Raw genomic sequence first — 27,045 nt, forward strand, 5'->3', positions numbered from 1 at the left:
TTTGCTGTATGAAATGTGGTAGCTCTGATTTGAGTTTGTTTCTTTTTAAGAATCTGTCAGCAACACTGAAAGCTTTCATGTATATTAGAAATATATATTCGATGGGACCAAGGAGAGCAATATAAACCGAGTGATTTTTGAGTGCAAATGTTCATATTTCTTGTGAAACTGTTTAAAAAAGTAGTTTTTCCAAGTTTTTGTAGCTATCCATTCATAAAACATCGAGCTGCCACTAATTATTTAAGTCTGCATAAACTTGACCCTCTGTCATAAAGTCAGTAATCATGCATATACCCAGGTCGAGGGTGTAGCTCTACTAAGCTCTAACAGGTGCACATAGTTTTTGTTTATAATCATGGCCTATTCTCAAGCCCATCCAACAAAATCTAGAGATTGAAATGTGATGCAGACCATTAAATTGTGAAAGATTTTCTATTTGGCTTACATAATACTTAATGTATTGCGCACTTGAAGTAATAGTTCTAGCAATATCTTGAGGCCAAAATGCAAGCTACTGGCAAAGAAAGAGCCCTAAAAAAATAAATTTATTTAAAAGTTACCTCTTTGGCCCAAAGCAGGATGAAAATTGTTTGCTCATAATGCAGCATTCACAGATAGAGTATGTAAACTTTTGATCGTTGTCTGCTCCGTGTCACATCACTTACAAGAGTGCAAAAAAAGACAAACACAGAAAAATATAAATGGACATCTTAAATCTACATTCACTCATCAAGTGCGTGCACAGTTCAAAATGAGAGTATTTTGCTTCAGTCTGTTTTTTTGATAAGCTATTGAATTTAACTTTGTTGCAACAAAACTGATTTGTGGGTAACTGGCTCATGTTTCTTGTAAACATTGGGCAGAAAAAAGGTACAAGTCCAATCGAGTTCTGTACCAGTTGGTTTGCAGCAGCACGGCCGGTCTCAAGGGAGAGAGTGCTTCTCTTCTCTTACGGCCTCTCCAATGGGGTCTGTTTCCACCGCCCGCCGTGCCTCGGTAGGGTCGCCACCGCCCCACTGCTGCTCCTCCGCTACAGCCGTTCACGCGCAAGGGAAATGCGCGCTCGCTTTTAGTTTCGCCCGCGTCAGTTGCAACCGGCAGGTCCTGACATTTCGCCCCTTATGGTTTACACAAAGTCCGTCATCAACATCGAACATTTATCGTGTACGAAGAATAAAATTCAGGCTCAAAATCTTCCTGCACGGCTTGTGAACATAAGGAGTTGGCCTCTCGGTCTTCTCTGTCACTTTCCTGGTATAATTAATTGAGAAGAAGAATTCTGAAAAACTTTTCAAATATCAAAGAAGCTCGGGCAACTCGGTGTTAATTGAGTTTTGAAATGCTGAATGAATCAGGATCTTAAGTTCTTCGAGAACATTTGTGTGTAGTAGGTGCACGGCAGCTTTTTCGAAAAAAATAAAACAAATTTGTCCAATAGGGCAACAAGCTCTGGTTTCGGATAATGCAGTCCACTAGAACATTGTCCTCGTAGAAGAGCGTACTACATGGGGCTGCTTCTTTCGCTAGTTTCAAGAAGAATAGCGCAAGCGTCACACTCGAAGTTGATTAACTAAACGATATATCCAGCGACATAAGGTGAACCGGAATATGTGACAGTGGGAAATGGGATGGTAGGAGCTAGATATGCCATCACTTCCTTCAGTGCCTTGATTTTGCTCTCAGATGAAACGTCCGTCTTGACAATGTAGTCATGTAGTCATGTGCCGCTAGCTGTTACAGCCCTCGCATCTGGAATATGCCATTCCCTTCCGCACATTAACCTTACTTTCCCGAAGAGAGCCTCAATGGGTCGCTATATAAGGGTTGAAATGAGTCTTCAGTGAGAGTGTCCTTCTTTAACGCTTTAGAAGTTTCTTGCATACTTTCGATATAGCAGGTGAACTCATTTGTAAGTCACTGCATCGAGTATCACTTTCATCATTTATTGGCCTTTTTTTACCACTTCGAGCCCAAGTGGTGTCATTGATATCAACCACTTTTTGTTTTCATAATAAGCCTAATATCATGTAAAAATTTCATTAAAACAATGTTTATTTGCAAAATTAAAATGTTTATAGTATCACACATTGCCTAGTATATGAATTGTAATAACATTTAAAACTCAACCCTACAGCGTTACTTTGACTGTTATACTAATACTTTATATCATGTAAGCATTTTGCAATTTACATTTATGAAATTATTTTCATCTTCGGTGCTACATGAATGGTTTCGCATCTAGCGCTGAAAGACGGTTTTGCTGTTGCAGACGAGTTGCTGTCATGCTAGCCTTGAAGAAGCTTCGATGTGATCATTGCTCATTCAGTTTTCTTTTTGTTCCTGTTCTTGTACAGGCTTGGGAAATTTTTGGATTTAAATGGCCAAACTAGCTACCGTGCCGCAATGTATGCCATGCTTGTCGAACGTTTGCTGAACGATAGTGTTTTTTTATATCCGTTCACGTGTGGTACGTTGACGACATGCCGCTGCAGCATCTACCTTCTGTGCTCTTTAATTTCGGGGCTGCACTCACCACGAAACTCGCGAGCGACAACGCAAAACCAGGCAAAAACCACCCGCCACCGCTGAAGCAGACGCGGAGCGAACAGTGAGCAGGTCGCGCCCCTCGCGGTGGCGGAGAGCGTAACTCAAGGAGAAAAGTTCCCATTGTTCCTGCGGCGATTGAGAAGGCCGTAAGAAAGAGCGCGCGCCCTCTCTCTCGAGACCGGCCGTGGCAGCAATTAAATATATTTCACTTCAAACAAGCTGCATAACTGTTAAGATAAATTTTCGCATGCATTACCTTTTCTGCCAAATACGATATAAAATGTTGCAGCGTTCTCTCCTCTTATTGAAAGCATTTTCTGTTTGAAATACAGATGAAGGTGCCACAGCCTTCAAGTGTACCACCCTTCCTGGGCAAGGTTCACCAGATCGGAAGCATCCAACGAGCCAATGCACAGATTTTACCAGTTCTCATCTTGGCAAACCCAAGGGCAAGAAGCTGTACATATGTAGCCACTGCAGCAAGACCTTCATATTTGAATGCTTGCTTGTTAGGCACCTTCGTACTCACACGGGCGAGCGTCCATTCCATTGTGACTACTGTGATAGCAAGTTTATGCGAAAGTGCGAACTGAAGACCCACCTCAGAACCCACACGGGAGAGCGACCGTTCCAATGTGACCACTGTAGCCGTACATTTGCTGCAAAACAAACCCTACTTAACCACATCAAAACTCATACGGGCGAACGTCCGTATTGTTGCATCTACTGTCAAAGGAGATTTGCTTACAAATGTGATCTGGTAGTGCACGTGCGCACCCATACAGGTGAAAAGCCGTATCAGTGCCAGCTGTGCCCAATGGCCTTTGTGGGGAATACAGCTCTCCTGAAACATGTGAGATCCCACAAGGGTGAAAAACCATTTCAATGTGACTTGTGCCCAAAGGCGTTCTCAAGCATGCCCAATTTAAAAAAGCACAAAGGGAGGGCACATTAGGGATAGAATACTCTTCTGTGCAGCCCTCAAATGGTTTGCTAGTTATCCTGTTCTTTGCAAACTAGGTACATACAAACTACTATACAAGTTTAGCAACTTAGCCTGCATCAAAGGTTTTCAATTTGTAGAATTTTTTCATTTGCACTAACATATTTAAAAAAGTATTTTGATGATATCAGACAACACGGCGCAGACTGTCTTGTAAATGTTTTCTCAAAATGTAGGAGACTATGAGCTCTCAAACTTCCATTTTAAATTATATCATGACTTTCTTATTTGGAATTTCCTATGATGAACTAGTTTGAACGATGACCTATTATTTAACTGATGCCTTCGCCCTGCAGTGGGTATAGTCAGGCTGAGGATAATGATGATTACGATGATGCAACTTGTATTTCAAAGCATGCTTCCCTTGAGAGTTTTAGAGAAGCAACGAGGTAGTAACATTTTTTTGCATTTTGATTTCACATTTTACATCAGTTCGGGAAATATCACATCACTTCTAGTTGTAGGCATGACAGTGGAAGAGACCTGCTCCTTTGATGTTTTCTTTGTTAACTGTAGTGAAAAAATCACTCAATGAAAATATTTCTTGTTTAATTTGGACCCTTTGCAGGAAACCTGTTGATTTAAATGGAGTTAAAAAATCTTGAGTGTTCAGCTTTACATTACCATTCCTCAAAGAATGGCCACTGTGTTTGATTTAAATTTAGTATATTTTGTGGTATTATGATGTTTCGAAGAACTCTGATGGACCCATCTCATTCACACCAGCTGCTGTGTAGATAATGGATTGTTAGGCTTGCGGACACTGCAGTAAATTATACTTGCATTGCTGTGGGTGATGAAACATTGTATTCTTCTAAGCTTCTTGGTGATGCATTCATTTCAATGCAGTGCCAAATATATTTTGTCCATTCTTATTCTTCATCTTGTCTGCTTTCTATGTCATATTGCTTAATTCATTTTAGTTTGTTTCATGTATTATGTAGTTTATTGCAATGTGTCGGTTTCGTGATTCTCATTTTCATCAATTCTCTGTGTGTAATTCAAAACCAACTCGGTCTTATCTAAGTTATTCCTGTAGAAGACTAAGCTCCCTACCTCCGTCACAGCAAAACTTTTTGTACATAAAAATATGGCTGCCTCTGCCAATGAGAGGTTTTCTACCATATGTTTTATCAGTTCTCAGTGCTGCATCCCACAATAAAGCTACTTTTTGCAGTGGAATTATCCTAAAAATGGCACAACAATGTGGAGGAAATTTTTTGTTTGGGAACAAATTTTGTACATTTGTTGTTCAGTATCACCATATGCCTACTAAGGCATGCCATTTCATTTTGCAGTTTTTTGAAGAGGAGGAAAATTCTGAGTAAACTAAACAATATGATGCCGACTTTTATATTTTTGCATCATGCTGGCTTGTACACAATTAGCCCTAATATAAGATGCACAGACATTTCCACTGCACATGCTTGCACCTTTGTGGCCACATTTCCGTTGGCGCCCTGTCGAGGTGGTGCAGTGGTTACTGTGCTTGATTGATATGCCCAAAGATGTGGATTTGAATCCCGGTCGCATCATCCGCTTTTCCATGGGGCGCCCGTGTGCTGTACAATGACAGTTCATGTTAAAGAACTGCAGGTGGTCCAAATTTCCACAGTCTTCCACAGGGCATCTCTCGTAGCCTGGGTCACCTTAAGACGTTAAAGCCCATGAACTAAACTTTTCCTCTGGCCAAAATATTTCAAGTGGGTGCTTTGCTTTGGCTGACCTCTTTGAAAAACGGGCACAGACCCATCACATTTTGTCCTCAGGTGCAAAGCCAGTTGAGCCATTACAAGAGGTGTATTTTTCAAAATTTCGAACTTCATAGCCCCATATGGAATCTTTGGTTTTGAGCAGTGTGCTAATGAAAAGGCATTATATACATAGCAGATTGTTTGTATGACTTGCTGGCAGCATCAAGTGGTGTTCAAGCATCTAGCTGCACTAGAAGGATGGTGCAAGGCCTCTCTAGTGGGGCCACATATCTGATTATGTGATATCGCAACAAGCTGTGGTATTTGTGGCAATTTGGCTGGCAGAATGGACATTACATAGTCACTCGTACATTAGACATGGACATCTGGAAGTCATCGCAACTTCAAAAGGTTCACTGTAGCAGAACAATTAACTGTGCGCAGTGTGGGACACTCCTTTGTGTGAGCTGGGCTGCAGGCATTGCAGCTCCTCGGGCAATCGGGACAGTGGCATGAAATATGCAGCTCTTGACCACACAGACAGTTTCTAAGAAGCTGCCAAAATAGTAGACAGTTCAATACAAGCTGTCATCGGAACGGTTGTTTGTTTGTTTTCTCGTGACTGACACTGGTGGTGCCCTTAGTGATGATTCGTCTTGATGTCAGACATAAGCGTTCATCCAATGAGCCTGCATTAGAGAAAGCAACTGTGAATGCTTCTGCCCACTTTGAAATTCAAACTCACGGAAGAAATAGTCGTGCCTCGTTAATATGTACACGTTGGTTTCCGACCAAAACTGTCCATAAAGCGAGTCATCCATAATAACGAGTCATGAATAAAAACAAAAAGGATATTATTGAGAAAAGAGAATTGTAATTAACTACTGCTTTTATACATAACGGTGCGCACTGGACTCAAAATTTCAGAGAACACCGGCAATTTTGAGTGCATTATCCTTGCCATTGTTATCTTCGAAAAATTGTAGTGCAGTCTGAAGCGACTCGTTTACCATGACACCCGTGATGTTGGGCTTTGTGTTGGTCGAACTTTCAAGCATGAACTCCTCAGTCCTCACTGGCCGATGAATTAGCGTCTGATTCTCTACTCACCGCCACTTCCAAAATGGCCTCTTCACTGAGCAAAGTAGCCGCTAAGTAGCTGCTTGAGATTCTCCTGAGGCGAGGAAACAGCTGAGCTGTCGATACTAGTCCCTCGCAGCTTGGATTGACTGAGATGGCTTTTGCCGCTTATATTCACAAATAATTCTTCGCGCCTGCGTTCAGCTCTATTGTTTTGCGTTTAACTCCCGCCATGCCAAAAGCCAGACTCAAGCTGAGGGTTACAGGCTCCTGATGCAGTGCACTTTTTTGCCTAGTTAACCTTTCTGCCTTTTCGTTCTTCTGATTATTTTTTTGCCTTGTACTGTTTCTGTAAGGAAGCAAGGGAGTCAAGTTGGCAAGCTGCTATGGAGAGGGTTATCGAACATCCCATCTTCTTGGCGCCGCTTTTATATGTTCCCATAAAACAAACACTGCAAGCTGAAGTATAGTTTAGAACGACGGCTAGCCGACTACGAAGAGCTCGGACCTTGTCAAGGCCGAATCGGCTCAAAGAGAAGCCGACATACGGACCGCCTAGTGTGCATAGTTTGGCAGTTCAGCAGCGCAACAGGGACGAAAACCAGGAGCATGAGAGGGAAGCGCGTCCAGGACGGGACGCCCTGTCCCGGTTGCATGTTCGTACGTCGCCTTTCTTTTGTTGCTCTACTTTGTGAGTGTGTCTAACTCTCACCGAAAAGCGTTAACGGCTTCATGGAACACACATTGCGCTTTGGGAAAGAAAACTTCAATTCCCACCGCCACTGTAGGCACTTATCTTTCTTCCTGTCATTTCTTTCTTGCGCTTTTACCGGCCTCTCTGTCCACGTTCAGCAGAATTTATTGCAACCACATGTTGCTGTTTCCCCGACTTCGGCGGCACTTCCGCTGCACCCAGAAATATTCTGGTTCCCCCCTTTACGCTGACCCTCGGTTAGCTGTGTACGTTCTTCACCGCTCTTGCGCTCCCCCTCCCTTGGAACGCGGCGACACGCCCGCTTTGGTTCTTTGCAACCCCACAGGACTCGTTCAGGCATCCCGCCGTATCGGCTGTCGCGTAGGTTCGCGGGCGGCACGCCCTTCTTTAACTTGCGTTCGGACTCCTCTGCTTTTTTTTTCAAGTACTGTCCATATTAACGAGACAAAAATACATGGGCCCAAGTGGGGCGCGTGCATTCTTCCCCTGTCCATTGTCCGGACAGCGAGTTTCCACATTAACGAGGCATAAATACATTGAAAAGGTTTTTGTCCCCAGAAAAACTGACCATAATTCGGGTCGTCCATATTAACGGGGGTCATATTAACGCGGCACGACTGTATACTAAACCAGGTGAGATACATATTATTAGTGGCTGCTTTTTAAACTTGTTATTGAGTTATTTTGCATTATTTAGGCATTACTCCTTATAGCTATCCCAGTTTCTGGGCACCACCGTGACCTACCCTATTGAGATTTCATACCACCAAAGGGGGAATAATGGTTTCTTTAGAGGACATTGCCTTTGTAAGTGAAAAGCAGAGGCCTAATTTTCAAAGTTGATATGCGTTATTTCACTCTGTGCTTCAAGTTCAGTGGACAAAATGTGAAACTAGAAATTTAGTAGTCATACTTCTGCAGTCGTGTCTGAGAAGCCATCACTGGTTAAATTCTCAGTCAATCAACACTGCCTTGCACACAGCAAAAGGCCTCGCCCCAGTTCTATGTCGAGCAGCATATTTGAGGTGCTGCATCTTGTGCTGTGTTGTATTTTATGGTGCATAAGCAAATAAGGCTATCATGTGCCAAATGCAAGGTAGAAATCGTTTGCTTTCTAACAAATTTTTTAAGTGTTTAAAATCTCATAGCGTCTTATTGTAGCGACAGCTACATATTGGCCACAGAGCGAAGAAGAAAGACATAACTTGGTAGTTGGCAGAGGCGAACGACAACAGCGAGTTGTTAGGACAGGAGGTTCGTGAGAACGTTTTGATGGCAGTGTGCCCCGGAGTTCAACGTCTTCTACACCTGAATGAGAATGGCCAACGACGAGAGGGGCTCATATGTAAGGTGATTACTGTATGACATAAATAAAGCTGGAACCATAGAGTAAACTACTATGTGCGAAAGCCATGTCTTTCCTTTCAAGCCGAACCTAAGCATACTCTCGCATAATTCCACGTTTAACCGCAAGTTAAATCACAGCTAATTTTAATATCGGGCTTAATTCTTATTAAAATGTATACACACAAGATATTTTCACGAGTGAATTTTCTTCTATGTGCAAACAAGAGTTGGTTGGTTGGTTTGTGGGGTTTAACGTCCCAAAGCGACTAAGGCTATGAGAGACGCCGTAGTGGAGGACTCCGGAAATTTCGACCACCTGGGGTTCTTTAACGTGCACTGACATCGCACAGCACACGGGCGCCTTGCTTTTCGCCTCCATCGAAAAGCTGCCGCCGAGGCCGGGATTCGATCCCGCGTCCTTGGGAACAGTAGTCGAGCGCCGTAACCACTGCGCCACCCCGGCGGGGTCAAACAAGAGTGAAGCAGTATGTACTCAGACTAAAACAGCGGGAAGCGTTTTTTTGTGTAGTTTTCTAGTCTTATGCTTGCAAATAATATGTGAATTAGTATGTATAGTGCTCCACACAAATCACATTTCGGTGTGTTTTCTTTTCCAATAATAAACCATGAGTGAGGGGTGTTTGTCCAATGCGAAGACGACATGATTTCAATCAATCTTTCTTGGTGTGAGCATGACTTCCATTGCATTATGACAGGTTTTACTAGGTGAAACTTATTATTTACTTCAGTGTTCAATTAGACTGCCAGTTTGCTTTTGGCTTACAGTGTACTAACGTCATTGAGTCTGGCTGAAAATGTTTTTAATCTCTAGAGTCTGCAGGCTCGTGCAGCACACGCATCTACTTTTTCATTTCCACTTTTTCCAACATGGTTTGGAACCCCATGTGTTGTGGCTCTTCTTGTGTTGTGTATAAGGTTTTCAATTGGTGGTTTGACTGCGTTTCTTGGATGATTAAAGGTGAGTAGTGAATCAATGTAAATTATGCTATTCTTGATGCTCTGAATTATTATTTTTTTTATAGCCATACAGACCACAGACGACTCAGTTGTGAAAATGGACATAAACTTAGCAGGCGCGTAGCCAGGGGGGGGGGGGGGGGGGGGGGGAGTGAGCGTTTGTCTCCTGATGAGGCGCCCAAGCCCCCTCCCCGCCACCCCCTTTTTCAGGATGGAGACGGAGATGAGCTGCCCTTTCAGGCCTTAATCCCCCTTAAAACAGAAACTGACCTTGCGGGCGCCGGTGAGCGACCGTGACCAAAGGCACCGAAGCGGCGCCGACGGCGGCGGAGTGATCCTTTGTCTCCTACTGCGGCGTCCATACATTTGTCTTGGCAGTGCGTACTGCGTGGCATTCAAGAATTCGTTTGCAGCACCTAATACACAATGGCTATTGGCTATTGGCTAGAATTAATCATATTTGATCCATCGAAAAATTCTATATGGAGGAGGACGCGCTGCAACGCGAGCCCCCCCTTCCCGAACAAAATTTCTGGCTACGCCACTGAAACTTAGGATACTTTTTGTGCTACTACGCATCCTACGTAGCGTGCTGATATTGAACTATCTGTATAAAATTCTGACTGGGAGACCCTCTTGACCGGCAGAAGATCGCGGATCGCGGCAGACTGGGCTGCCGTCGCCATGATTCATAGAAACATGAACGTGTGAGTGTATGGGGCCGTGTGGAGGCCCAAGGGGAATGTATGCCCCAAACTGCTTTGTTTCAATAAAGTCATTACTACTACTTGCGCATGAAGCAAATCAGCCAGGCGTATATCTGCTTTTTTTTTTTTGTGTGTGTTTTTTCTTTTTCTTTTTTTTTTTTTGTAGAGCGGCAAGAAATGCCCCAAAGCATCTAGACCACACCAAAGCGCACTGTTCGAAAGACTCCAATGCCGCTGGAAGTGATAACGAAACCAACGAAGCGTTTCGGTTTTGGTTGTGCTGAACTGTTAAAAGGTTGAAACTAACCGCCAGTTTTCAGCATTTTTATGCTCTGCACAGCCACAAATGTGCTGAATGTGGCGCTTGATATTAAATACACAGTTTATACCAGTGTTTCATTGATTGTTTTGAACAAAATGTTACATTAGAAAATTGTAAACTTTAATGATCTAGCAAGCAGCATTGCGGGGTGCATCAATAGTGTCACGTGGAAAATCACGTTGGAAAACAAAAACTATAGTGCCTGCACAAAAATAACTGCTTCGAACCGATGGCGGCAAGCGGTATGTTTGTTATACGTTACGCAAATGAATGCTTGATGTTTTCGACTTTGTTTATCTTTCTTTGCCAAAACATAAAAGCGGAAAATCTAGCCGAGAAGTTGCTACGTGCGACTCGCGAAGCGTCTTGTGCACAGACATGGTGGTTCGGGCCCTTGGACCCATGTGCGGGCCTAACTTCATAGTTTGACAGCAGAGCTAAGGTGGAGCTGGAATATGTTCTGCAGTGAAAAGACCTTACACATTACACCACTTCACCACTTTTATTGCGATACTCGTAGCACAGATCTCACGATCTATTTCGTGGGAAACTGTTGTCCTGAACATTTCACCGGAGCCGCCGTTGATGTGCTTGCGTTGTCACGCAGAAGCACCGTGCTCAAAAGGTTCGTCGGACGGTCTGTAGTTTTAAGCAGTTTTAAGTCTACCGTCTACATACCTCTGGTGGACCCGGTGCGTTTTTCACCTGTATGCATAGGAAAAGCCGGATGGATGCGGGAAATGTTTTTCTAGTTACCCGTGCGTCCAAAATGTATGTGCATCACGCGACGTCGTTGCCATGACGTATTTGTCGTAGCAGTAGCCAGATGTGACCAAATCGAAGTTAATACGGTTGTGCAACGTAAAATTGCAAAAAATGGTACATTGGCGCAAATAGGAGCGGTCGCATCAGGTGATAGACTTCGTGATGGCATCATATGATAGGCCTGCGTGGGTTGGGCTGCGGCTGGATGGCAAGCACAATCAAAACATAAACGCATTTAAGCGCTCTGCTCTGTGCATGAAATATGTAATCTAACATCTCGAATCATCGCCTACCTCCCCTTAATCAAAATATCCAGTCAGAGCTACCAACTCATCGAGAATGTGCTTGCTCGTCCGTTTGCATCGCCTATGACTTCTTATCTGCTTTCGACATTTGCCCTTTCTCCTATTGGTCGCTGTTTTTCTTTTTTTGTGTTTACTTCTGAATGAACATTTTGTTTTGATTTTGTACTGCACTCGTTTTTGGGCACAGACTGATCGCAGTCACGGCTTCGAATTGGGCTCTTCTGGAGCTGCCCCCGCATGACGCATACTGTGGATTTCGTAGACAGTAAAACATTGTTTAGTCTTTCGAGCAAGATAAGATCCCGTGTAGCTATAGATTGTCAAACCGGGCTAAATGCAGAAAAAAATTGTGTGTGTGATAGCATGCCTTGGAGTGCAAAGCGCTTATTTAAGAAAATAGGTAAACGAAATATACTTCGTGCCAGTGATTGGTGGCCTTTGCTAGATTGCCTTTGGGTCACATTCATAGGCTCCAAAATTCATATCTCTTAGTTTTTTTGTGCCAAAAGTAAAGTTTCCTCCCTGTTTAACGCTTCCAAAATTTGAATTCATGCCTTAGAGTGCAGTTTTTTTTTTCCTCCAAGCTGCTCCAAAACTAAGATTTTGCTGCTCTAAAGATCGCTGCACATCTTACTTCAGCCAATGCACCCTGTCAGGGTGCATGGTCTTCGAAAGTGAGAGAATCCTGATTTTATTTTTAATGTGCACCGTAGTGTGCTCCCTTGGATTTGCTGAGTTTTCGCATATAATACCGATTTTGGTTAGAATATGCCTATTGGTTTCCACCCTCGCTAGCCTTCCGTACCTCACAATATTCATGGCTTATATCAGTTCTTCCATTGTAAATGGAGAGGCAGCTCTGTGCTTTGCGATGTCAGCTAATGTTATAGGCTCCCAGATGGCCGAAATTTGTGTAGCCCTCCACTGTGGGACCTCTGTAGCTCTTTTCGCTTTCACTCTCACCTTCCTCCCTTCCCTCAAGTCTGACAGATACAGAATGCTTCCTTTCTGTAAATCAAAGCACAATCTACAAAAAAATATGAAAACATGACCTTGACCTGGTTAGGTGTAGGTATCCACAACTCTGTGGTGACCATCCAAAAGTATAAGCCGCCTTCCTTAAGCTGCAGATTGAAAAGGAGATGTTACAGGAGTTATCGCCGCGACACTCAAACCTTTCACTCTATCACTAGGTTCGAGCCATGCTTAGAGCTCCACATTTTTTTTTTTTTTTGGGGGGGGGGGGGGGGGAGGTTATGTACTGCATGTTTTCATGCAACCGGGTGCATTGGCAGCACTGTTCTTATACTCTAGTTTCTCAGCACTTGCATCTCACAGGTACTCTATCCACCTTTTTCACAGCGCTAAAGATAGAAAGTGAGAGATTACCCTTAACAGCCACTTTCAGGTTCTTGACCTAAGTGGGTATAGTGACATAAGGAAGTTGAGCTCTTTGACTTCTCGAGTTTGGCGTGTTTTGAAACATGCAAATCGGCACTTTTATTGCCTTTTTCCACAGCACAGCGCACACAGTGAGAAGGTGATGCCGGAGCATAAAAAAATGAGTATGCCAGCAGAGGCGGCTTTGAGGCACCCTGTCCGCGACCAGGGACACTAACATTCAGAAGTGCATGCAATGCTGAATACACTCGTAACAAGGATGATAGCCATTATTTCACAGTCACTGGACCTTTCTCCAATAAATAAATGCTAATATTTTTCTCAGCGCAGATTCCTAACAGTCTAGTATGACGAAAACAAGCAATTACTGTTAGTTTTGTAGAACGTAGCCGTGTCCATTTTTGCTGTGCTTTTCAGGCAGGATTTCTTTTACTTTGCGTGTGATAATGCTTTATCCAATAAATTAGATCAGGGCTCGTGTTTTGAAACATTCAAAATGGCGTATTTCATTATCTTTTTGCACAGCAGGCCAGACAAATTTTGCGTCCCCATACAGGGACACGGCACCTAAAGGGGATATCTGTGTTGGACGGTCATACATATATCGTTTCAGCCTAGGACTGTATGCTGATGAGTATGTATGAGGTAATAGACACAGATTAGGGATTAGTGATTAAGCGAGCAGCACAGTGTATGTACTGAAGCATGATTCTGCAACGGGGAGCAACGGACAAAAACCAGTATTGTCGATATGTCATACTCCCAAAGGGAAGTTTAAATGTCCCCAGATTTCTTTGCCATCCTTCATTGAAGTCTTCTAGTTCAGGAGCTGTTTAGTGCAATGGGATTGCATTCTTGTGTTGAGTTGCATATTATTGTAGTATATTTTTGTCATATTACTCCTTATGTCATTACACTAGCCAATTTGTTTGTATTCTCCTATGTATGTCCACTGGTATTCTTTTGTGTATTTTCTCGGTACTTCTTGAAGATCAATATATCCATAGTATTTCATAAATAAAAAAAGACCTATCTCGGCTTATTTCAGCTCTTTTTCCACATTTTCGAGTCTTAGTTAATTGGGTTTTGGTGCATAATCTCCTTTTTAGTTTCCCATTATATCAGTATACTGATTTCGCTTTGATATTCATTTTGATGACCACACTACAGACTGCGCATTGCTGGGCTATATAGCCAAGCTTTTAATAAAGTATAGGATTTAATAAGCCATATAGAGAAAATTACTCCAGGAAAACCATTATTCAGCTGTCCAAGATTACCTTACGGCAAGATTGCCTCTGCCATCCATTTCATAGTTAACGTATGTCTTTGGTTGGGTCAATGATTGTGCCCATACAAGGAAATTCTTCATCAAAAAGGCATTTATGTTTATAAGGTACGCTTGCAAATAGCCGCCGTATTTTTTTCTACAACTGCTTAAAAAGTTTTTAAGCATGTAATGCTGGAATAAATGTTTGGCAGCATCATTTCTGCTGTGACCTGTGGGAGCATAATCATGACTCTGTCTTTAGACTTTAAGGGAGCTTGCACCAACATCAAACTGGGTGCTATGCTTGTGCTGTAAGGAGTGCTGATGTGTGATGTGCACATGTATATTCAGCTCATTTCCATCTACACCTGCCTGTAAAGCAGAAGCTAGTTGATTTACGTGTCAGAAAACTGCACTGATGACATCATGTGAATGCATCCTGTACGTATGGGTGGAAGGGATACAGCCTACAGCACTCAGGAGTTAGCGGTGAGGATTTTTGACAAGAAGTATTGTTAAGCTTTTATGCAGTAGAATTGTTCCTCTGGTTTCTTATAGAGACAAAATGTGTTCGGCCCACCATGGTGGCACAGTGGTTACGGCACTCGAGAACTGTGCCCTAGGATGCGGGATCGAATCCCCGGCCTCGGCGGCCACTCTCTAGTGCAAACGAAAAGCTTGGCTTCCGTGTGCTGTATGATGTCAGTGCGCCTCGGGTGGTTCAAAATTTCCGAAGCCCTTCTCTACGGTGTCTCTCATAGCCTGAGTCGCTTTGTGACATTAAACCCCATAAACCAAACCAAAATGTATTCGGTTGTAATTTGCCAGCCTCGAATCATTCGATGCCTTCGTTACCCTTTTGTTGCCTTTCCTTGCCTAAATGGTTACAGCCCTACTAAGAAATGTGTTTATGCCTCTAAAGTTCTTTTTTTTATGATGCCAAAAATGCCTTTCTTTGTGTCTTTTCACAGGCGTCAAAATCGGTGAAGACTGGACAAAGAGTGCAAATTTCTAGGAAAACAACTTTCCATAAAGGACTACTGCTAGACCACACAGATCATCAGCTCGTATCCTTGTAAATCCAGCGACTAAAGCTAAGAATGAATGCTACCTCATACTTTTTTCTCCAATAGCCGACGTAAGGTCATGCTTCTGCATTTAATATAATTGAGTGTTACTCTCGTCTTTTATTTCTTTTAGCTGAAAATCTAGAGTATGTGTTTGAGATAACATATCTATTGGAATCCAAAATGGTAGTATAAACCATGGGCAAACTTTGTGTAAAGCGATCTTTTTTGCCTCAGTGAGATCTCGTCTCACGAAAGCAGGTTCTGTTAAGCTGCTGGACAGTTGCATATTTTATCAGTGCAAGCAGCCACAATCTTATACAGCCATGAACTTAATCTTGAAAGCATTGTTTTGCAGATATGGTGTAAGTATGCAAAGTGAGATGCAATGCACATTACTTGGTAAAGAGCTGTCCTGTGTTACGTTACTTAGCAAATTCTTTGATTATCTCATGTGCCACGCTAGCATGCAGTTGGCATTTGGGTTATGAGAAAATTTCACTTTTGGGCTAGCGCCAAATCTGATTTTTTTTATTTTTTTTGCCATTTCACATGGGCGCTTTATTACACATAAAGTGTGTGCAAGACGTGACAGTGAGCTGTGGTAAAGGTATCAATAATTTGTTCTCAAAATATAGTTTTGGCTCAAGTAGGCTTTATCACCACTGTAATGTCGACGACAAAGCGTTTTGGCATTCACTAAAGGGCCTGAGTACTTTCTGTTTCTTTGCAAATAATTTCTAATTCTAAATGTAGGATTGATAATCCCATGCCTCCTGAACAGAACCAGCACGTTAGCTAGAGAGTTCGTGGCTGCATGTGGAAAGTATTGGTACTAACATGTGATATAGCCTGGGTTGATATGCAGGCAAATATCTGCTCTTTTGCATTGAATGTGGCAGGATGTTCCCAATCGCATTCCAGCTGAAAGGTGATCTTTAGGCCTACTTGAGCTGCCTATCATAGCAGTGGCCACGAGTAGCAGTGACACAAAGGAGCAACTCTGTAGCACTGTTCTGCATCTATACGGAAATGCCTCTTCTGATTACAACTGGGTCACATGACAGTGATACAGAAATCAAACCTCTTACACTGTGGTATTAGTGCACAGACCATTTCAGTGCCACCTTTATGCAGTCATACGTTGAGAGGAAAAATTTAGTTTAAAAGTGCAGCAGGCCACTGTTTCTTCCACTATAAACAGCTTGATCAATACGAGTGTGTCTGAGGGAAATTTCAAGGGCAGACATTTTGTCAGAAGGGCGATCATACGGGCACAAAATGGGCCTACAGCTGCTTTCAGTTTACATGCACAAATTGAGCGTGTAGCGAACGGTATGACTTTTGAGGACCAGCTTGAAGGTGCTGCCGGTTTCTTCATTGCTGCCGGTCGCACATTAAAGATCCCCAGGTGGTCGAGAGAGAGAGAAAACTTTATTGTCGGAAGTAGTCTTACTGGGTCTTAGTGGAAGAGCCAAGCGGCCGTTAGGTGGTGGCTAGCGGCAACTTCTTCAGCGCGGTTTACGGCGCCCGATTGTATATCGGGGCTTGCGTTACGCAGCACTGCCTCCCAGGATTCAAGTGAGGGAGCTTCTATGAGAGCCTTGGGAGGCGGATCCTCTAAGCAATCCCACAGGATATGATTAAGGTCGGCTTTCTCTCCGCATTTAGTGCATGATGAGCTTATGCTGTCCGGAAGTATGTGTGAGTAAACTGCTGGGTTGGGGAAGGAGTTCATTTGTAATTTCCTCCAAACAATTTTTTGTTGTCTTGTTAATGATTTGTGGGGTGGTGGGCATACTCTCCTAGAGAGTTTGAAGTGTTGTGTAAGGTCGCTGTATGTGAGCAATCCTTCCGTTTCAAGTTCCTCGGCATTAGGTCTCACTGCTCGACCGACAAAACCTCAAGCGTGTTGATGAGCAGCCTGATTGCCTCGGTTCCCTGAGTGGGCGGGTGTCCATACGAGTTCTATCTCTCTGTCGAGTCTGATATCGCGAGGACGTTTCTGGCAGTATTTGATATTCTGCCATGCGAGAAGTCACATATGGCAGTTTTTGAATCGCTGACAATTATGTCTGCATCTGTTGTAGCTTGTAGCGATGGCTAAAGCGATTGCAGCTTTTTCCGATTGGTCCGAGTAGCGGACTTTGACCAAAGTGGCTGATACGCATTAACTGTCGTTACTGGACTGCTTAATTACACAGATGGCAAAGGCACCTTCAGCCATATTGTTGTCCGAGGTGTCGGTATACACCACCCCATCGTGATTTTTGGTATTTTCTGTTTAGCGCCCTAGCTCTAGCTTTCCTCCTGCTTTCATGGAAGGAGGGATGCATGTTTTTGGGCAAAGGTTTGGAGATAATTTTGTCACGCACTTCTCTTGGTAGTGGGCCTGGGTGTGCCTTTCCCTTCCTGTGAACCAATTATTATCATTATTATAAAACTCAGTTTTACTAAATAAATTGTGGATTTTAAAAATTCCATTATGTCTAGGTGTAACAGTATTTTCATTACTAATGTATACATTGCGTGGGGCCTTTATTTAGAGGCGATGGCCCCTTCCTGTCATAACACTGATTCTGTGTGCATATGCATCTACCTACTGTGTGTTAAGTTTCTTCGACAAAAATTAATTGTCTAAGCAGCTATAGGGTAGCAGCGCATTAGGTTTTGGCCTCTTCATAAGATGACAGGGGCCCTGGTCACATGAAACCTTATCGGCAAGTGGAGTTAGCAGGGTATGCACGTCGCATAACTGACGTCGAGAGTATGGACAGAAAGTGAAAAAATTGCATGTGTTAGTCATTTTTGCATTGCTTGTCGGCTGACCGAATCAAGAGTAACCAGTGGCAGCCAGTCCGGAGCCAGAGGTTCTGAGCACCTCTCACTGCACCACAGGTCAGGCTGCTGCCATTGTCAGCGGCTTCACAGCCAGTCAGGGGTCAGGGTAAAGGGTATATGCATATAGCAGGTGGGAGCCAATTTCTGCACAAGTGTGGGCAAATTCTGCTCTGGTGAGGGAGTGCATTTCGGGCACTCCTCAGACCTTTTTTGTGGACTTCCATCTACATTTGTATTTTACTTTTGTTTGTTAATCCGATGGAAAATTGCATGACACTAAATCGAACCACGTTATCCACTTGTATGCAAAGTGGATGTTTGACCTCTGTGTCATCGCTGAAACAGTGGTTTAATGCCTGCTCCCTGAATTTAATGTTTAATAATGATAGTAGTCGTAGTAGTTGCACATCCATATAATGAAGTCCTTCTGAAAATTGCGTTAAAAGAACAGAGTACTGGCCAAAATATGTCATAAGATTACGGTAGAAATAACACGATCTTGCCTCATACAGCACAGATCGAGCACTATCTATAAAAAAAAACGAGGCTTTACAATTTTTAATTTGCCATTGCATATCGCACAAAAACAATTGAGGTGACAAAGAATATGTCACTGATTTTATTACATGCGTACGGTTCTTTTTTCTTCTAGGGGTTCTCGTCATATTTTATTGTATTTTGCGTTCTCTCCGGTGTGCCTTTAAATAAAAACCACTGCTCCTTTTGCATCACTAGTGTTATGCCTGCAGCTTTGGTCATTAGGTGGCGCCACATCACAGTGTTTTGAATTCCTTGGATGCAGCAGTGATAGGGCCCACTAATACTTTTGTCATCGAGGCGTACATTGCTGTGCTGTAAGAGCCTTTAATGTGGGAACTCAAATGGATGCTACTCTACAGTAAAAATGTGTAATTACTGTCTGGTGGGTGAAATTTATATTTGTTTTCGGTACGTCTTGTGTCGACCACTAGGCATCATTGTGGCCACTTATCAATGTGTCCAGCATCGAGCTACATAACGGGAGCATGCACTGATTGGAAAATTCTCGTTAAAGTTTTCTACAGTATTTCTACCAAAATCGCTATGGAGCCAAACACTTTAGACAGAAATCCTTCCATTGCGCCGAAAAACATTTGGTGACTAAATTCCAGTGTTCTGTTCTTTTAGATTGCCAATTTTGTTAAGTCGAGGTTCTCTTGTTTTAGCTTTCCAAATAAAGTAACATGTTCGTGGAACACTGCCAGTAGATGGGAAATTGTAAATAACGGATTCAGGAAATAAAGAAGCTCGACCAGTAGCAGTGCTAAAGAAAAGAGAAAGAAGTGACGTAGTGGAGGGCTTTGGACCACCGCGCAATAGAAGCTTTTGCCTGATCACACTTAAGTGGTCCAAAGTGCCCCCTAGCATTTTTCAGCTCGGGCTCCCCTCCTGCATTGTGCGGTTCCGGTATTTTCAGAAAAAAAAGAGCGTTATTTAAGAGAAGGCGAAAGCCTACCCTTGCTTTCTTATCATTTGCCTCTCATCGTTTGCCTTTTATCGCTGTTCATTGGAGTGCTACATATAATTATCATTGGTTTACAGGAAAGGCGCAGTTGCCGTCACATTTTCTCCAGCAAGTGTGAGTTTGAACATTAGATCATCGCTCCTGCCGTGTGGCGTTACTTGGTGTGCGTTCAAGTGTGGGATTGCAAATGACAGGAACTCTAGATAAGAATACATCTCGCAGAATATGTTAGATCTCGCGCTTAATTCTCACTCATGCACGAGATTTCGTTTCATGAGCCTAAAAAGGCTGTTGCCTTAAAAGGCCACCCGATGTTCTTTTATATTCTGGACCATAATGAGTGATAGCAAACAGACTCAAACGGCCCATTTTTCTCTGTATGTGCAAAGAGCGAGCGCAGTGCATAGTACTGGTATTGTCATAATACCGCCACTGGTATTGTCATCCAAAGTTTGCAAACGGGAAGTAGTCCTAGATCAACTGATCTAGGAAAACGGGCACACTGTCTTGTGTTCACGTTGCTCATATGCCGGCATGACCACCTTGGGCAAGGCAATCTAGCTCAGCCCTCATGTCTGCGTACTGTGTTTACTTGCGTAATGAAGCCACTTCTCAATTTTGCCACTGAGAACTTGGAAAAAAAAATGATGGAAACGTTCGTCAGTGCATCCCTCCGTTTCGCCTTGTCGCAGTTTACTGCATATTTTTTGGCAGAAGGCCAAGATCCTGTGCAGTGAGAACATCACGGAGTGTGTCTTAATGTTAGTTCTAGGTTTTCGGGTGGGGGTACTTGGCAGAGTGCTAGCAGTCTTGAAAGTAGAGCTGGCGGTGGCGTGCTCAGCTCGTCCTATTGCACGAGCCTGACATTCAGCACGTTTGCTTTGTCACGCAGCGATTGGAGTGGGCACCCATCTACTGCTTCAAAATCATTGTCACGTGTGATAGCAGCAAATGCCCTTTGAAGCAAACCACGCTAAAAGGCCAGCGTCATAATTGCGGCTGACCACTTGCTTTCTTTGGTTATTGATGGGTGTAAGGATGGACGACTTGGGCAAAAAAAAAAGCCAACTTTTTTCGGATATTAAACTTTTCCTTCGAACTAACGTCAATTTTTCATTTAAAAAATTATGTTCATTAAGTGTGGTTCATAGCGCTTTGCAGTTTCGACTGGCCGTTGATGCCATGGCGTTAATCGTTCTGAAACTTCCGTACAGTGGAAATTGTGTGCACAGGACAGATGGCGCGGCAGTATGCGGCATTCTTTTGTTTCATTCGCAGATTCCACACTGCCGGCAAAATTGGCTCGTAAAAGGGCATATACACAATGTGATCTGTCTTGGCTACAGTTTTAGTTCTTATGCGATTGTCAATACAACTGAACATTCCAATGTCTTTTATTGAATATTTGCACATGAACTGAGAATCTTTTGCATGTCGAATTTGATTACCCTGTCTGTTTGAGTCGTATCCAAACAAGTGTCTGAAGAGAGAACGCAGAAGGGGTGCCGTCCGCTAGGGAACACTGTCCTTTGGTGGCATTTGAAAATCTGAAAGGGTGCAGGCCAGCTCCCACTTTCGTGGGATTTACGACGCTAGACGGTCGGCACAAGCTGCGGAACTGAAACCAAACAGGGCAGCGTCACGACATGGGTACGGATTTTGAAGGTTATAAGCTTAAAATCAAACTGCCGTAGCTGTTGTTGCACTGACATGACGTTATGAACAGCTGAAGAAACATTACAGAGCAACTGCAGCCGCGATGTCGGCGCACCCAAGGTGCCACCGGCAACTGGCAACGTGGCTAGAAGAGCCTGAAGAAACCATTTTTGTCATTTTGTAGCATTGTTTTTCAGGGCACAGACGTTTCACTTTTGAATGTCTGCAGCCATATTATAGAGCAGAATATTAGTAGTGTGTTTTTCATGTTCTGCAGTGATTTCCTGCCTTGGGGGAAAAGGAATAATTTGTGAGGTGCAATTTCCTTTGTGCATTTGTTGACTCAGGAAGCACATTAGCAATGCTGCTCATGGCACTGATTCTTGGTATTAACACTCCTTTGCTGTTCTTTATTTTGCAGGCCATTACATGGTAAACCAAGGAGTGAAAGGCTTCATGGGCAGATACCTTCAGTAGCACATCTCCCAATTTTTGCTGATTCAATGGGTTCATGTTCCAAGCGGATAGGAACCAGCATGTTCACAGATCTTGATGATGGGGGTTTATCAACATAGTTGGGCTTTAAATGCTTCAAAAGATTATTTTTCTGCGCCAGCTTTACCTCAGAAACTGAAGACACCAAGGTCTCCTGCCTAAATATTGTCACATGCTTTGGGGCGTCAAAGTTTGATTGTTGCATCAGTCTTGAACTGTTGAAGACCAGGAAATGTTTCTGAGATGGGCGCCAGGTAGTCATTAAAGTTGTGAGCGCCACTATATGTTGACAAAAGCAGCAAGCTCGAGAGACAGTCAGCATAGGCATGTTGACGGCCTCTTTTGTATGTCACAGTGAAGTTAAACTCTTGTAACCGCAAAGATCATCGGACAAGCCAGCTGCAAGGGTCACAAAGATTCACAAGTCAACAGAATGAATGATGGTTGGTTACAATGTAAAAACATTTCCATAGATGTAGATATGAAACCGTACCGCAAAAAGGACTGCGAGGTGCTCTTGTTCAGTAACGGTGTAGTTAAGTTCCTACTTGCTTATCCAACTACTAGCATAAGCTATCATATACTGACCGTGGCCGCAGCACCGGTGCCCACGCTGCTAATGGTGTGAACTTCGATGTGGGCAGAAGTGGCGTATCATAGGCCCCGATGTCAGAAGGATTTCGATGTGGGGTTAGGCAGAATTGCGGACAGCATTCCAATGCAATGATGCATCTTTTTGCTTCAGTATGTAACTGGGATGTACATTTACAGTGTGGCAACTGAGAGTTTTTGAAGCACACCAGCCTCTGCTTCCTCTATCACTTTTCAACTCCCATCTTTTCGTGACAGCCCAAACCATATTATATTATTTTTTTATGTTCAAAGCTGAAGAAAGGGTTTTGAGGGCTGATAGTCATTAAGATGGTGGCGATGGCAATGCAGTTACAAATGCAGCTCTTATAATGTGTGAGGGCAGGTATATTAAGTGCATTTGAATGGAAGCATATTCTGCTGATTTCTTAGGCGTGCTAGTTCTTTTTTCTTTTCCTGTGCTGAAAGCTTTTTCTTTAAGCATTTCCTCCTGATGCGAAAGGTTGCTCCTCAAGATAAATTAGTGCATTTCTACTTCTAGTACTATAATTAAACCACACAGCGAATGTAAATCAGGTGCCATTAGGGTATTTCCCTCTGCAGAGCGACAGAGGCAGTGTGTTATTTAAAATCTGTTTAATTTGCACCAGTGTTCTCTGAGCAGCTAATATAAAATAAAGGACTTTTTAAAGCAAACTACGCAGTACATTCAGGTGTTCAATTATCTTTACTTATGGTGCCGATTGTGAAAAATGACTAACAAACACAAAATTCTGTTGCCGCCTTATTGATAGAACCAAAAACCCAGCAGTTAGATTGGCGAAGTGTACATCCTCTTAATGCATGCATCAACCTACCTTCATGCAGTCCAACCATAATTGCTGCCCAATTTAGCCTTTCATTTTCTGCACTATGTAGTATTGTCCATTGCATGTCTACGTGATGTGAATGTACTTTGTGATAACCAACTCAATCTATTCTGGAATCGCGGAAAAGGACTGCGAGGTGCTCTTGTTTAGTAACGGTGTAGTTAAGTTCCGACTTGCCAGTTTAAGCTATCACATACCATGGCCGTAGCACCGGTGTTCACGCTGCTAACGGTGCGAACTTAGATGTGGGCAGAAGTGCTGTAGCATAAGTTCCGATGTCAGAAGGATTTTGAGATGGGGTAAGGCAGAATCGCAGACAGCATTCCATTTGAATGATGCATCTTCCTGTGTTTTTCTCCCCTCGCCTCCACCACAACTCTTACACACTTAGTACATGACCAGGGTGTTTATTTACAGTGTGGCAACTGAGAGTACTGGAAGCACAGGTAAATCAGATGCCATAAGTGTTTCCCTCTGTAGAACTACAGCGGCAGCGTGTTTTTTCAAACCTCTTTAATTTCTACCAGTGTTCTGTCAACAACTAATGTTAAATAAAGGGACCTTTTAGAACAAACTATGCAGTACATTCAGGTGTTTAGTTATCTGTACTTATGGTACCGATTGTGAAAAATGACTAACACAAAATTCTGTTGCCGCCTTATTGATATTAGTTAGAACCAAAAACCCAGCAGTTAGATTGGCGAAGTGCACATCCTCTTAATGCATGCATCAACTTACCTTCATGCAGTCCAACCATAATTGCTGCCCAATTTAGCCTTTCATTTTCTGTACAATGTAGTATTGTCCGTTGCATGTCTACGTGATGTGAATGTACTTTGTGATAACCAACTCAATGAATTCTGGAACGCGTTTTGTTCATCTAGCAGCACCTTTATATTGGAAGCCTCTGGGCCCGGGTTTAGTTCTGTATCGCCTTTAAGTACCAGCAATATACGCATGTACAGAGCATGAATGCACTCAACATTTTGAAAAAGCCTCTTCACTAGGTAGCACCACCAAACAGCAAGAACATAGATCTAGTTTGTGTCCGCATGCTAGCAGTGCTGCCTTGCCCAATGAAGCAGTTGTTGTTGGGGGCTTAACAGGAAAAGTCTGTTGCTGTCGATGACAATGCAGATTCGCCAAGTAGGACATCAAAATGACGCTGTGGGACGCACCAGAAGCTTGTTATGGATGCCTAATTCTTAGATGACCCCACCCAGAAACCGGAGGTGTACAATGCTGCTTCTTTATAATTAAATAAAAAGCATGAAGCTATTTCAGTTATTTCTCATCTATAAAATGCATCTGGTGAAATCAGTCTTTGATAAATGGAAATTTTGTCAACACCACATATGTTTTAATGACTGACATGTGCTGCCTTTTCATAGGACATACACACCTTACCTATGCCCTTAGATTCACAGAGAAAAGCCTGTTTGCTAACTGTGCAGCTAAAGGCTGATAGCAAACCTGCTTTATCTGATTTCAGGAGACTTTCAGAGTAAGAAAGCATGTCATAATACTTTATACCAGACACATTCTTTTAAATCTAAACTTATTCTTGGGAGAGAATGGAACAGTAGATTCAACTTGCTTTGTGTGGTTGCTGCGAAAAAAAAAAATGCTGTACATAATTTGATAATTGAATTTAAACACCTCCTTCGTACAATATTTGAGATTTTTTAAACCTGTGTTTGCCGCATGGGAGCCCCTGGCCCTCATACGTGTCATAAAACCAAACCTATATGCAGAATTTTCTTGCAGCTTGTGTGTTTTCCTGGAGTGTCAGCAATCATATTACAGCGCCAATATTACTATTGTGTTCATGTTCTGAATCATTTTTCTGCCTCAGGGAATTTGATTCATCAGGTGCAATGTCAGTTTTTGCATGTGTGTTGATACAGGAATCAGATCGGCAGTGCTGCTCAAGGCATTGATTCTTAGCATTGACACCCCTTTTCTCCGCTTTCTTTTGCAGGCTGTTAATGCTAAGCCAAGCAGTAAAAGGTCTCGTGGGAAGAAACCTTCAGTGCCACATCCTCCAACCTTTGTTGATTCACTGGCTTCTAGTTTAAAGCATAGGAAATAGCATGTCCAGTGATCTCGATTCTAGGGGTTTTATGCGCGTGGTTGGGCATTGACTGCTTCAAGATATTACCACCTCCCTCAGTTTTAAATGCTGAGATGAATGCACCAATATCTCCTTCTAATTGTTTTTTATTATGCTCAAATAGCGCTAAAGAAAGTGAGGCGTTTGAGGGTTGGGAGTCTAAGATGGTGGTGATGGCAATTACAGATGCTGCTAATATTGTGTAAACAAGTATAGTCATGAGCAAAAGTGGTATACAACATTCAGCCTGTGACACAGCTTGGGAAAACTGCATCAAAATGCTACCTAGCGACAGCGTAAGAGACAAAGACATCGGCACATGCATATGAATAAAATGATGCACCGCCACTGTTGTCTCGATCTTAGATAGCTGTTGGTAGATAAAGGTGGGATGCAGTTTTCTCGAGCTCCACCACCGGCTGAATGTTGTATACCACTTCTGCTCACGACTGTACAATATGCATTTGAATAGAAGCATAGTATTCTATTGATACCTTAGGTATGTTCGGTTCTTTTTTTCTTTTTTCCGATGCCGCGCGCTTTCTTTTGAAGCATTTCCTCCGGATGTGAAAGGTTGCCCCCAAAGATAAAGCAAAAGCTCTAAAGCTCGGGTGATTGTTATTCTGAGAGATTCTGTGTGTGACATTGTAACATGCTGTACTGGAATGCCACTGTACTAAACATTTATTATATTTAGAACTTTAGTAATAAATCCATAATTTTTCCAGTTTCACTAGAGGCTCTAGAAAATAAGTGCTAATCTCCACTGTTGATCCATTATCTATGATGCCATGTGTTTTGCTGATATGACTTCACGCTCGTTAAATGTCTCTCTGTAATACTTTGGCACTGTGACAGTCTCGCTTTTTGATAACGGTCTTGCATAAAAAAAAATGTTACTTTGCCTTTCCTTACTTTTCTGCCTGATATATTGAGGTGTTTTGATCTGTAGTGGTTGCCTGCTATTGAGTGAATGCTAGATGTGGTGTGCATTTCTTTGCCATTGATATATAATGGTGGAGGCAGAGTGAAGTGGAATATTCTAACCGGTGGCGATGTCGCTTGACCATGTGCTTTTGCCTATCTTAAAAATTTGAAGCATGCCCAGTCAGGCATGGTAAGATGTACCTTGAGGTTTGGAATGGTGAAATTTTTGTAGTGAGAGCTACATTAGCTACAGTCTCACCATTTCGCCTTGCCTGTCTTTGAGAAGAAAAGAGAAGGGAAAGAGGAAGAAAAAAGAAAACAAGGGAAGAATAAAATAAAGGAGAGAAAGAAGAAAAATCTACATTCTTACCAATTAGGCCGTAGTGTAGGACTATGGAAATTTTGGACAATTGAGGTTCTTTAATATGCACTGACTTCGCACAGCGCACGGGCACCTTGCTTTTTGTCTCCATCAAAAATAAAAAAACCTGTCGCAGAGGCCGGGATTCGATCCCGCACCCTCGGGAGCAGTAGTCGAGTGCAGTAACTACTGTTCCACCATGGTGGGTGAATGAGAATGGCCAAATCAAGAGGCAAGGGGTGCTTATACGAGAGGTGTTGAACTATGGCATAAACAAAGCTGAAATCATATAAGTAAACTACTATGTGCAAAAGCTATGTCTTTGCTTTCAAGCCAAACCAAAGCATTGTCATGCAGATTGGTCTCGCGTAATTAAAGGTTTAACCACAAGCTAATCCGCAGCTAATTTTTTTTGGAGCACTGTCATTTTAAAAGCGGAATCTCGATTGGGCAGGCAGTTCGGCTTCCATAGCTGCTGCACCATTAC

The 27,045-nt window shown here is 42.8% G+C and overlaps 1 protein-coding gene across 1 annotated transcript in view; it reads left to right on the top strand.

Moving 5' to 3' along the window:
- Positions 1–4,755, top strand: part of LOC146181951 (uncharacterized) — a 36,522-nt gene extending 31,767 nt beyond the window's left edge. The window contains exon 6 of the mRNA XM_084575874.1: positions 2,880–4,755. Within this exon, the coding sequence (XP_084432000.1) occupies positions 2,880–3,502 (623 nt within the window). The 3' untranslated portion in view covers positions 3,503–4,755. The remainder of the gene's footprint in view (positions 1–2,879) is intronic.
- The last annotated feature ends 22,290 nt before the right edge of the window (positions 4,756–27,045 follow it).

The sequence above is a fragment of the Amblyomma maculatum genome, chromosome 8, assembly GCF_055883805.1.
Source record: "Amblyomma maculatum isolate TAMU_Amacu chromosome 8, ASM5588380v1, whole genome shotgun sequence".
In the NCBI taxonomy this organism is placed as follows: Eukaryota; Metazoa; Arthropoda; class Arachnida; order Ixodida; family Ixodidae; genus Amblyomma; species Amblyomma maculatum.